Raw genomic sequence first — 13200 nt, 5'->3', positions numbered from 1 at the left:
CCTTCCCTTAGTTTTCTCAATCTTACTTTTGATTATCTCATTCCTTTCTAAATTCAATTGCATATATCTTTTTCGAAGTTTCAATACCTTTCTAGTCATCATATTTATACTTTTGTCTGTCCTGTTTCAATTCCATATTTTCTTTTCTCATTAAACAAAATTTTCCCCTGTAGTTACTAGAGTATGACACCATTGTATCTTTTAATTTTTATCCATTACACTCTTATTTAAACTTCAGTTTATGCCTTTACAATTATAACATTCAATATAATACATAACTTCCAGTCGAACTCTGCTTGGTACATTCTTAAAATATGCACTAAGTTCTTAAAGAGAAAATATATATACAGTATAACAATAATAAATAAAATACTTATTCTATTCCAATTCAACTCTATCATTAAGGTTAGTTATAATATTTAATATCTTTAACATTCTTTTTCAATAGGACATCATACTTCTAGGAAGACTTATAATATTTCCATAATTTTTTCATGTTTCTTTCATGTTCCTCTTCACTTGAATTTTTATAACACATTTATAATAATTAAAATGTTCCCCTCCTTTCCTAATTTCATCTTCTCATTCTCTTTATTTCATTTATTTATTAAACATTACATTACATTACAATGAGTATTTTATCTATCATTTTAATCACACTTGTTTCATTTTTTCAAAGTTCATTTCTATTTCTAATATAACAATACTATATTATGTACCCTTGCAGAATCCCCCTTTCAATTAAGTTTTCACCCATTATCTCTGTGTCTTGTACGTTTTCCCTGTTTCTCTATGTCCTGATTCTGTTCTTTATAATTTCTTTTACTTTCCCTCTTCTCCCTCTTCTTCTCCCTTCCCTTTTTGACCCTTTCTCTCTCTAATTCTGATTCTCTCTTCTGTAATCCTCTCTTCTGTTTCTTCCTAATGCTATAATTACTTTTCAAACTATTCTTTTGGGGGGTTGTTTTTTCAAATCTTAAATTTTTCACTCTCTTTCCTCCCTTTCCTTTCTTTTCCCCACATAGAAATACTTGGTCATTGAAGATGGCTTCTTCTTTGTCCCGCCCTTCTTGTTCTACAGGCATTTTTTGTTGTTTCTCATAGTTCAGGATCTCCATTTCTAAAAACTGAAATACGAAGCCAAAAGAACCTCTTCCTTCTTATGCATCTTCTTTCTGTTTTTTTAGTTCCATTCTCAAGTCTTCCAAGAGTGATACCATTTTAACAACTTTTAAACAACCACCCGATTAATTTTAGACCTTTAGATCCAATAGCCAAAAATCCAAGAATCACCAAGTAATCCAAATAATCCAAAGCTGTTTCTTCTTGCTTCTTTTTTTCACTTTCTGTTCCTGGGGTTCCCTTATCTTGTTACAAAGTTTCAGTTAAAATGTATCTTTTAGGAATCTTGTTAAAGTTTCACTGTTAATTCCTTTCACTTCCAGGTGGTCTCCTCCCTTTTCCAGATCCCACCCTTTTCTTTTTTTCCTTCTTTTAAAAGTTTTTGGGAATCCAGAAATCTTTATTATCCCTTTGACATTTTATTTTCAGCTTAATTACCTGTTAATGTCAAAGTGGATTTTTGCTGATTTCTTACTTAAGTCTCTTAGTTGTCAATATAGGGAAGAAAAGAAAAAAAAAACCAAATCCTTTCCCTTCCCTCTCTCATTCGCAGCTTCAAAGTCTTCTTCGGGAACAATGTTGTTCTTTATAATTCAAATTCCAGTATACCTTGTATTGTTGTTTTTCCAGTTCAACCTGCTCAGCCAAAAACTTTCTCTTTTTATCTTCCACCTGCACATTCTTTTCCGGTCGAGTTCTTCTTTGAGGTGGCCATTTCTGACCACTGCTGTAACCGCCTTCAGGAAAGGGAGTAATGGCCAGCTGGGGAGGAGAGATGCTGCTCTCCTCGACCCTGCTGGCAGTCTTCCCCCTCTTCACCACCTCTACAGGGTGGCTTAGCCCCAAAACCAGCCAGGGTGCTCCAGCGGTGAGCACAGATTGAAACTGCGCACAATCGCAAATTTTGGTCCGTCGCCGAAGAAGCTCAAACCAGAACCCCCCCTCCCAAAAGGATACTTGAAGGCACAAACCCTGCACCTGTGTGCGACTCTTCAAGTTACTGCATCTTTTTCCTGGGATGGGTCAGAAAAAACTTCAAATTATAATAGAAGAAGAGTACAGAGCCTTACTTAGCCTTGATGTTATGTCCTGCCTTTATAAATCATTACTGAGGAAATCATGAATTATCTGAGCATGGTCGTATTTAAAAACTCTGTAATATTCCTTAAATTTTGAAGGATCCTATAAATTATCGTTCTAACAAGAATACTAAAAAAATCTTATGATACCTCAAGGATACCATATTTATTTTCATAAATCGCATGATACCATGTTCTTTATCAAAAGCACAACTAGAGATGAATAATAGAATTAAGAGAGCAAAACGAAGCAGTACCCAACACTAATCTCAATTTCAGTTATGTAGGAAAAAATGCAGGATCAAGAAATATTTTCAAATGAGAGCCCCATTCTTAACTAAGAGTTAGCATCTATATTCTACATTACAGGTTTCAAACTCAAGCTCAGTGTCCTATAACAAAGTATACATAAACCAAAGGGCCGCAAAAATATCAAAATCAGTTAAGAATCACAACCAGATGCGTCAAATCTGCTTTATTGCCAAGTCACATTGACAGAATCTTTACAAATCTGAAAATACAATCCTCCTCCTCCCACCCCATCCCCACACATCTTTTAAAGCATGAGAAATTAGGAGGGATCCCTTCTGAACATCTTGCACTGCCCATTATCCTGTTGCCAATTATGCTGTCTCTTATCTGACTGTTTTGGCAGTTTCTCTTTGCTCAGTCTCCCAAGGTCTTTCCCTATCCCATTACACCAGGCTACTAATAAATCTTGCAATATGGTCTTTAATCAATGAGTATTTATCCCCCTTTCATTAAAATTCTTATTTCACTGCTATGCACTGTTATGCTTCCTCCTATTTTAAAGTTCATTTCAAAGCAAAAATATAGATTGAAAATATATTACTTTTAAACCAGGCGATTAATTGATCCATAGCAATAAATAAGATCCCAATGTTTAATATTTAAGTACACAGTACACATTATCTTCATATAAAACACGAGACCATTCCACTTTTTTCTTCCTATTACCAATGAAAAGCTGATAGCAGCTTGCCTACAAATAGTTAATGATCACTAGTGTGAAGTGGAAGCCAAGGTAATCCTGGGTCACAGTTCTGCCGTTACAATTAGAAAAATGTGCTATTATCACATTTTTGAAACTTTTGCTCAGATACAGGCACAAAAACATCTTGCTTAGTTTAATGGGATCACAACCAGAAGACTCAGAATTGTGGGGACTGACATCTGTTCTTTGATGCATGACAGATGTATATATGTAATAAAGGTTAAACAGTTCAGGTGTTACAGCAGAACAGTACAGCAGCAATAACAAATCAATACATGTCTGATTTCAAATATACATTCACATTTTTATTACTGTTACTAAATTTCTGTGACCATCTGGATACTCCTCCAAAGGGAATTATTGAATACTACTCAAATAGCCCCTGGGCAAAACCAAGATTTAAAAACTTATTGTTCTAAAAGAAATATTAGAATGGTAAGTCTGTTTCTTTAACATTTATTGAGTTTTACAACTTTTCTTGTCACAGTTGTTAAGTGAACAATTGCATTTGATAATTTAGTAACATGGATGTTAAATGAATCTAGATTCCCCATTGACTTTGTCAGAAGATTGCAAAAGCTGATCATACGACGTAGGGGCACTACAATCGTCATAAATATGAACCAGTTGCCAAGCATCTGAATTTTGATCATGTGACCATGGGGATGCTGCAACAGTTGTAAGTGTGAAAACTGGTATTAAGTCACTTTTCTCAGTGCTCTTGTAACTTTGAATGGTCACTAAATGAACTGCTGTAAGTTGAGGACTGCCTGTACTTACTGTGCAATAGATAATCATAAAATATTAACAGCAATATTCCTAACAAGTTGCAATAACATCAAAATGAGATCATGCATATCATGACATCATTCCAATATGACATTATATGATGCCATGGCATCTAACACTAATGTGTAACTCATGTCATCTGCATGCTGACTTTATAATGCACGTGTCATTACTTGCTATCCTCTGAACTCCAAAAGCATGTCAATGACCTCTAAATATTTCCAAAACAACTGCCCAAAGCAACTGCAGTGAAATCAGTGGTCAGGGTAAAGATATATACTAAAATAAAGTACTGTGTATTAGTTTGGTATAAAATGCCTAGAAACCAAGCTTGTTTGTTTCAAATATTATCTACTATATAAACTCAGATATATACATTCTCAGGTTTACTTGTTGCGCCAGAGTTGGGGATAGAAAAACATGAACTATCAAAGATTTTTGAAGTTAGGTTGTTCATGCTGAACATGAAGTTAGAACATAGGCAATGGAGAAATACAACGTAAGATTGCAAATCAATTCAGAATAGAGATTACAATAAGAAAACATTTCTTGAGTTTTATTAACCAAGTATAATTTAACTTCAGGAATGAAAATATTACTTAAATCAAGAGAATTTTTTAAAAATGGAAACGTCTCAGCTATAAAAAAAATAAATAAATATGCACAAGAGGCCCACAGTTTACTATGTTTGACAATGTATAGAAATTCCATGTAAAAATTAGATGCTCCACTACGAGAAAGAATATGATTTTCCCCCAGAGGGAATCTTTAACTGTACATATGACACCATTAAAATGATTAAAATGTCCTCTTCCATTTTGGATGACATTCTTCTATAATATAAATTATTTGGGTAGAACACATTGACATCACTTTTAAAAAAAAGGTCAGTAACCCCTTCTTAGGCTAAATTTTCCCAATGTTATTCTTTTACATGTATAAGATAATACAGTATTGCAGTTAAGGAGCTACATGTGATTTTTTGCAAATTGTCTTCTACTATATATCATGACTTTCCCTTGGTTTCTTCCCCATTGATCCATATATTTTTCCCAAAACCAATCAGGGAGCGGACAGAAGGATGATGGATGAAGAGGAGGAATATTTCCATTGGTAAATATTCTTCCATTAGCAACACAGCCAAAAAATTAACCTTAACTGGGTTTTTTTACATGTTTTCTCAGATTATCATTTGCCCAAAATTATAAAACTGTAATCATAGCCATTCATTTAAAGGTAAGGAAAGAATAGGAGTCCCTGAGGATTTTACTCCACTAGTCGTAGCCAACTATAGAGGGTGCTACTGATCTCCATTTCTCTTCTTTCTCTTCTAAAGGGCAGACTAAAATATAATAACCTTTTAAAAAGATTGTAACTTACAAAATGGTGGCTAACAATTGTGCTAAAGAAGCTGATGTGATGAAATGATTAAGGCCCGGTATTAGAATCAGAAAAATCCAGGTACTAACCTATACTCAGCCACAGAAGCTAACTGGGTAGCTGGGCTAGTTACGCTCAGTTCAAATTCTTACAAGTTCTTATTGTGGTGAAAATTAGAAGAATGTGTAACTCCTTAGGGTCACAATTGAAACGTGGGGTCATAGATGATAGATGGAGAGAGAGAGAAGGGGGAGGGAGAGAGGAGGGAGAGAGAGAGGGAGAGGGAGAAGCGGGGGAGTCTAAGAATACTTATTTCAAATCTAAAATATTAAAATTGTAGTCAGTATTGAAAATATTCAATATGTAGCCATTAGGTGTGCTGCATGGATCTTATAGCCTTCTGAAATTAAAAGCATAGTTTTTCAGAACTCTATTACCCTGTTTCCCTGAAAATATGACCTATCCTGAAAGTAACTCCTAGCTTGATTTTTACATGTGCACCCAATATAAAACCTACCCCCAAAGTAAGCTGTAATTATGATCTGCCCACTCCAGAGTAGACAGGTAACAATTAAGCTAGGGTGGGGATGGGGTGGTGGAGGAGCTGCCCTATTACTTACCTTTGGACAGTTGTAGCCAGGCCTTGCACACTCTGACACCTGCCTTGCCAGCCCATTTCTTCTGCAGCCAGCAAGACTGGCAAGACTTTCCTGAAGGCCTCTGTGGCTGATAACAAAGCCTCAGATCGATCTGGAATTTTGTTATCAGCTGCAGAGGCCTTCAAGAAAGCCTTGCCGACCACAGTAGTTCTTGAAGGCCTCTGACAGCAAAAAGGAGGCCAGGAGGCAACTCATGCAAGTGAGGTTAGTCAGTGGATGACATCCCTGAAAATAAGACCTGGTGCCTTTTTTGGTGGCAAAAATATATAAGACAGAGTCTTATTTTCGGGGAAACACTGTATTAAACACATTTGAATATAAAGCAAGTACAGTACAGGCAGGTCCTGGGTTGATATGCTTTTGTTAATCACTCTGGAATTAATAAGAAATATTAATTAATTAATTAAGAAATATTTTTGAAAAATGGATTTAAAAGTTAATTTTAAGGATCTCAGTCATAATTGATGTTTCAGAAGAGAATCAAATATTACTGGATAAGGCTGAAACTAATTTAAATGTGGATTTTCAAATGACAAGCTTCAAACACGATAAGGAAAATGATGAAATACCAGTTGATGTTTTTAATAACTAAAAAGTATAATACAAATAATGAATCCGAAGAGGACTTGGATAACTTTTTTGTTAGATTTACAAAAGTGATTTATTAATGCAATTTTGTGAGCACCTTAGAAGGAACATATGTGCCAAATTTCAAGTTTGTAGGCTTTACTGTTCTGTAGATTTTGTGATGATGTGTGAGTGGCATTTCGCTTTTATTTATATATACATATTTATATACATACATACAAATACACACACACACACACACACACACACACACACATATATATGTTTTCTTAAGTTTTTGAGGGTACTTACATGTACCCTTCCAGTTTTGAGCCTCAGTAAAGTAAGGGATTGCCTCCGACTCCATCCACCTACCTACCTCTCCCCATCTCTGCCCTTTGGCCACTCTCTCCCCCCGCCTGCAGGACATCAAGCAGTCCCAGAACTGTGTGGCTCTGGGGCTGCTTGCCATGTGCCAGGAAGCCTCAGTTGCCCTAGCCCATGCCAGCAAGTGCAAGCAACACAGCAGCCTTCTCTCTCAGTTCCTTGCAATGATCTTCCATCTCTTCTGTTCAGCCGTGATGCTACCTGGAGCTCCAGTTTCTCTGGCAAATGCTTCCTACATATGAGTGCCCAGCCTGCCCCAGCAGCAAGGCACCTGTGAACCCCAGCAAACAGTCATTCACCCATCTGCCTTCTTCCCCAGGTTCCCTCACATCGATCTTTCACCTTTGTTGTCTTCAGAACGCTATGCTGTCTTGATAAAGTTATGCTCCCTTCTGCAAACCACATTGTCTTTTCAAAGACTTTCCAGAGACAATACATTTTTACAAAGGCAGTGCTGTCTTCATAACGCCTTTGGAAAGACAGCGCAGCCTCATGAAGACAATGCAGCTTTATGAAGGCTGTGCAGACTTCAGAGAGCCTTTGAAAAGACAGTGCAGCTTTATGAAGCCAACACGGCTTTACAAAGGCTCGGAGAGCTACGCGTAGGGAACATTTTCCAGAGAATCTGGGTTTGAAAAAAAAAAAAAAGACAGCAAAGGTAGCAAGGCCCAAAGCAACTGGAACAAAAGGTGAAAGGTCAGTCCAGGGATCTGAGAGAGAAGGCAACTGGGTGAATGAATGCGCTTGAATGAATGTTGGCGCTTGCTGGGATAGCTGAGGCTTCCCAAGGCATGGCAACCAATCTCAAACCTGCTTGCACCCAGAGTTTGAGATGGGCAGCTACATAAATTGAATAAATAACAAATTGAAAATTACCTGTATATGCACAAAAAATCAGGAAAGGCCCTTGGCATGGCCTAATAAACTTTGCAAATGATGTAGCTGCCTCAAGCAGCAGGTTCACAGAGGTCTTTGCTCTTTTTATGAGGCTACCATTCTAAAAACCTGGCGTACGGTCCTGGACACTATCTCTCACAGCCACTATTTTATTAAAGGGAAAACCTTTCAAGCAGCCTTCTTGTAATGCCTGAAACACAATCATAAAATTCTGCATGTGCCCATTTTCTAAATCTGAAAATGCAGATCCCGAACCGGAATTATTTTTATGACATTTTAAAAAGACTAAACAAGACCTTTAGACTGTAACTATCCACAAAGAATCATAACTCAAAAAGAAACGCCATATTACTTACAATCAATTGCTTTAAGCCCTGAAAAGACTGCTCCACAGAGTTGGTATTGAGAACTTGTCTTTTCATTGCCTCCTGTTCGCCAAGGAAGCGGAGCATTAAATCTTTAACTGCATCACCCTAATGGGGAAAAAGAACATAATATATAGCAAATATTATATATGGTATGTATTCAAGATATTCCATCTCAGTAAAAGTGTTTTGTATGCTTGGTCATACAATCTATTTCTGTGAAAGGAAATTTTTAGAGACCATTACCTTGAAAATCGGAAAACATTGTTTTAAGTAGGATACTTATCACCTTCATGTTCTCTAACACAGCTTATTACCTCACACTGGGTTTAGATTCTCTATACTAACTCCTTTAAATTTCTTCAATTAATATTACTTGGACTAGGTTTAGCTGATTTCACTAAAAGATACTGAGAAGACACAGTAGAATTCTAGAACACCACAATTCTGCTCAAACCTTACTTTGTAGCTAATAATAGTTACAGGGACCAAGGTGGCCAAAATAACAGTAGCCAATCTACCTTTTGGAGAGTGATGGGATTCTTCATTCCATAAGGAAATAATGGCATAGGTCCTGACTGAAGACCTCATCTGTCTTTCTAGTTTGATCTCAGCAGGTTCTTACTTGCCTTTTCTGAGGGCCAAAATAAAAAGATTAATTACATAGTTCTACTCCTGAGTGTGAGGTCTCTCTTCTCTACAGGATGCAATCTATATCAGAGCATGCTGTGAGGGGAAGGAACATTAATCATTTGGCCCTGCTGGGTTTTCAATCCAGATTTGGCCCCTGTGGTTTTCACTGCAAAAAAAAAAAGGTTCCTCAAAATAAAAAAAACATTTTAGGCATTGACCCTGCAATCTAAACTTGGACCACAGCAAGGGGGGATAGGGTTAAATCCATCCTAGGAACCTAATCTGTATTAGATCCTTCCCATCTGTGGCCATCTGTGAAGGAGAACTGTACAGACACTAGGTCATTTCTAGGAAGTCTGGAAATAAAAATTATTTCATTCAGGTTGTATGTGGAAATTTTCTCAGTGCCCTTCCTGATGAACTAGTCTAAGGATGCTTACATTGATTTTTCTGGTCTTTTGGTATTGTTATCCACCCAGTTGTGTTACAGTATGATAACATCCCCCCACCTCAGAGTTTGTGGGCCAATGACTTACTCCTCCCAATAGGCTGCCAAGTACTTGATGGCAGATGCTGTAATGGCTGGATAGGGTTGTGTGTTGTTAGATGAGTAGGGGTTTGCTGGTGTGAATGTACAGTACATCGAGGGGGGATGGACACTTTGTTGAGAGGCAAGAAGCAGGAGGGATGTGGGAGAAGTGATGGGGAGGGAGAAGCATAGAAACCATGATCGGCATGAGGTGATGTGGTGGATTCAGGACAATGGGATGTACTCAAGTGATATCAGATTGGCTGGCTGAAAGATCGTGACCCAATCCCTGGAGGTTGTGCAGGTCTGGATGAGGAGGAACAAGCTCTGTCTCAATCCTGAGAAGACAAAGTAGCTTCATTTTTTTGGCCTCCTAGTTCCAGAGACATTCCATCTTTAGTTTTTAATGGGGTTGCATTTCTAAATGAGACGAACATGAAATTTAGGGTTTCTCTTGCACTCACTGCTCCTGCTCAAAAAGGAGGTGGCAGTTACAGCCAAAATTACATCTGGTACATTAATGAGTTGGTACCTGGATCGGAGAAGTTTCAGACATTTACTCACATCTTGATCAACTCATGATTGACTGTCAGCCCCCCTAGAGGAACCAGGCAGGAAACATAACTAGATGAACTAATTCTACTTTCTTGTAAGGCTACATTAACAGAATCTTGCAAGTCTGAAAGTACAGTGTCTGACAAGTCTGAAAGTAAACTTCCTGCCAACCACTTTTAATTGCCTGATGCATTAATGTGGATCCATCCCAAATTTCGTTCTCTGACTGCTAAGCCAATGGAGCTTGCTACCTCTCTTCCATGATTGTTCCCCAAGGACATCTAATTTTTTAAAAAGTTTGCTTTATTATAAGCTGTCGAGAATAGCCATGCAATCAGGTGGACTCAAAATTGGAATATTAAATCAAATAATTTTTTATTGTGAGATGTGTTACTAGTAGGCATGGTAAAGCAGCTGATCTATTTTATGAAGAGTATTAGGAGCTCAACCCTTATACTGCCAACTTAAATATTTACAATTACAAGCATTATTTGTTTATAATTATAACAAGACCATTGTTTCTCTTTGTCTGAAACCTATTTGAACTATTTTCCTGAAATTGGCACCTCACGATTACAATCACAATAAATTTCATAATACTATGTCCCAAAGCAAAATAATGATTCCTTCAAAAAAGAAAACATATTTTAAGTAAAGATAGCTCAAAATATCTCACACTGGTTTCTACAAAACTTAAGACACTTCATCCCCTCAGTGTTTCTCAGGTTTAATGTTTTTGCAAATTTCATCCCACTTCGGTGAACAACAAAAACACCATACGTTTGAATTTTTACTTGCTATATTGTTTAACAATCTTGCTCCTTTATTGAACCACACACAACTACTTGCCAAGCAGCTCCAGATTGGATGGGCTCTACAGACTCGTAATTGTTATCCATCTTTAACATTATTTTTAATGGAAAGGTGGAACATAAGCAACATGTAAAAGCAGATACCAAACGCTCTATGTTTGAATTTATTAGATAAGATTTCAAGTGACCCAAAGCAACAGAGGATTCTCACCTGAATATTGTCAAATTTTAATCCCGGCATGGTCACATTCTCCTTGTCTATGAAAATATTATTATATGGCTGGGTAGCTACTGAAATCAACACACTCCTAGTTGCATCACTAGGAAGCCAGGCATCGTTTCTTCTGTCCACCTCACTCATGTTCAGCACAGAGGCAAAAGGGTCATCGCCAACTTGAAAAACAGCTTGAATCTGGGAAAATGGCTTTGGAGACTGAGATATTTCTGGAGAAGACGCAGATTTCCCAGGTTCCGATCTTCCATTTTTAAGACCATACTTATGGTTAGCAGAGTCATGCAATTCCCCAACTGTTACAAGAGAAGACATTTGTTCGGGTACGGATGTGCTTGCATTGGGGTTACTGACCGAAATAAACGATGATGTAGTAAAGGAATCAAAAAAATCAGAAGCTAATGTGTTATTACTAATGGCTTCCCCAAAAAATTTGCTTAGGCTTGGGCTAGGCTGAACCACCTGCGGATGAATTTTCACGGGAGTCTCACTTACAGCCCCAAGGCTGGGTGACTTCACCATTTGAGGCTCAAAGCCATCGTGTAGAAACTGTTGCTGACCAGTTGTTTGATTTCCCTGGCTAAAGATTGTACAGATAGGAATAGGTTCTGAATCAATTGGTGATTTAATGACAACCGGAGTAGAAATGATTTCCTCTGGTTTGCTTTCATCAACCATGGTTGATGGAGACTTTAAAAGTTTGTCACATTCTGCTTCCAGTTCATTTTTTGCTGACGTCTGAATCAGATTTTCATTTAAAGAGGACTGATAATCAATTCTCGAATCAGAAATACTTTTGGAAGTAGCTTCAAGTTTTGTGTCCTTCTCATTTCTAATGACTTCATGTCTCTCTAAAAGCTCCTCTCCTTCTATTGCTTCGGTATCATTTGCTTCAATTTGTTTTACTATTTCCTGCAGGCAGCCAAGATCACCAGTATCATCTTCACTATTATTTGGAGAATCAGATATCACAACGCTCTCCATCATGTGCTCACTGAGTTTGTCTATGAAGTTACTGGAATCTTCTGCAATGTTTTCATTTTCTTCAGATGCAGATTCATCTCCTCCCAGATCAATGGTTTCTTCATGGAACAGAAGTTCCTCAGAAGTCTGCTGTTGGATATCACAAATGTCAGTCATTGCGTTTGAACTTCTTACTCCAATGTCTTCAATATTGCTTTCTTGTTTTTCCATAGTTCTTCTACATAAAAAAAGAAATTGCTATTGATCAGTACTACATATAGGACGATTTATGCATAAAGCAACAATATATACAGCCACTACAATAATTAAGAACACTGTTCAAGTTATGAAACACTTTATTAATATCTTGCTAACCCCTTCCCTTTTTCCTTAGCATGGAAGTAATGATTCCCATGGTTGAAATACTGGGTATCTTAACAATGAGCTCTTGACAAGCCAAAATATAGGATAGAACCAGCTGTGGCCCTTGGTCTCCATGACCACTCATTTTTCCACTTGGGAAAGTATTGTGATGCAAGGCCCTTTAAACTTATCTATATACTCTATTCTACTTCGTTGGCTTGCAATGTCACAAATTCAGACTTGGACAACACAGTCTCTACCTTCAATACATAGACTGACTATCTTTCTGCAAGAAGAGCTGATTGGAATGTTCTCTAGTGGAATTCCCATCTATCTCTGTATTCAGAAAAAGGGGAAGGCAGATTGCCAGTGCCCCAATTCAGATGCAGACGGACAAAATAGCATTACAGCTATGAGTGAGAAAGAATAGAAGAAGAAATTAGAATTTTGAGTAGACGAGAAGGGAAATCCTGCATGAGAAAGCTTGGATAGAAAACACTAAACTGAACAGAATTAAGAAGGGAAATCTTAGTATACTAAACCTTCTGTCACTTAGACAGCACATTTAGGACTTCAATTATGTATTTGTTTGTTTCCCTCTTCCCAACTCTTTTGCAGATTCAGTAGGGGAAACAACAATCAGACAAGAATCAGAAAGAACAAAAAGCCATTATTTAACTTGAAATATAAATATAATAAATCTAGGCACAATAAAAAATTTAAATGACAATTCTGATTAACAGCTGAATTTAAGCAGACTATGTTAAAAACACACTGTGTGTCTATCCATCACACTATTCTATCTCAGGGTAAGCAATGTTATGCAGTGTACGGTAAAGGAGTAAGAACAGTA

The 13200-nt window shown here is 37.2% G+C and overlaps 1 protein-coding gene across 4 annotated transcripts in view; it reads right to left on the bottom strand.

Moving 5' to 3' along the window:
- The window catches only part of TRAPPC12 (trafficking protein particle complex subunit 12), a 75598-nt gene that overhangs the window by 60081 nt on the left and 2317 nt on the right, over positions 1-13200 (bottom strand). For all 4 annotated transcript variants that reach the window (XR_015740164.1, XM_087916754.1, XM_026695239.2 and 1 more), the window contains 2 exons: positions 11001-12222; positions 8252-8368 (listed from right to left, as the gene is read on the bottom strand). Coding sequence is in view for 3 of the 4 variants with exons in the window: in XM_087916754.1 (XP_087772880.1) it covers positions 8252-8368; positions 11001-12215 (1332 nt within the window). In the remaining variant the exon portion in view is untranslated. The remainder of the gene's footprint in view (positions 1-8251; positions 8369-11000; positions 12223-13200) is intronic.

The sequence above is a fragment of the Pseudonaja textilis genome, chromosome 1, assembly GCF_049901715.1.
Source record: "Pseudonaja textilis isolate UNSWEBS1 chromosome 1, rPseTex1.2, whole genome shotgun sequence".
NCBI classification, from domain to species: Eukaryota; Metazoa; Chordata; class Lepidosauria; order Squamata; family Elapidae; genus Pseudonaja; species Pseudonaja textilis.
The sequence above is the reverse complement of the archived record's forward strand: the minus strand, read 5'-3'. Positions and strand labels throughout refer to the sequence as shown.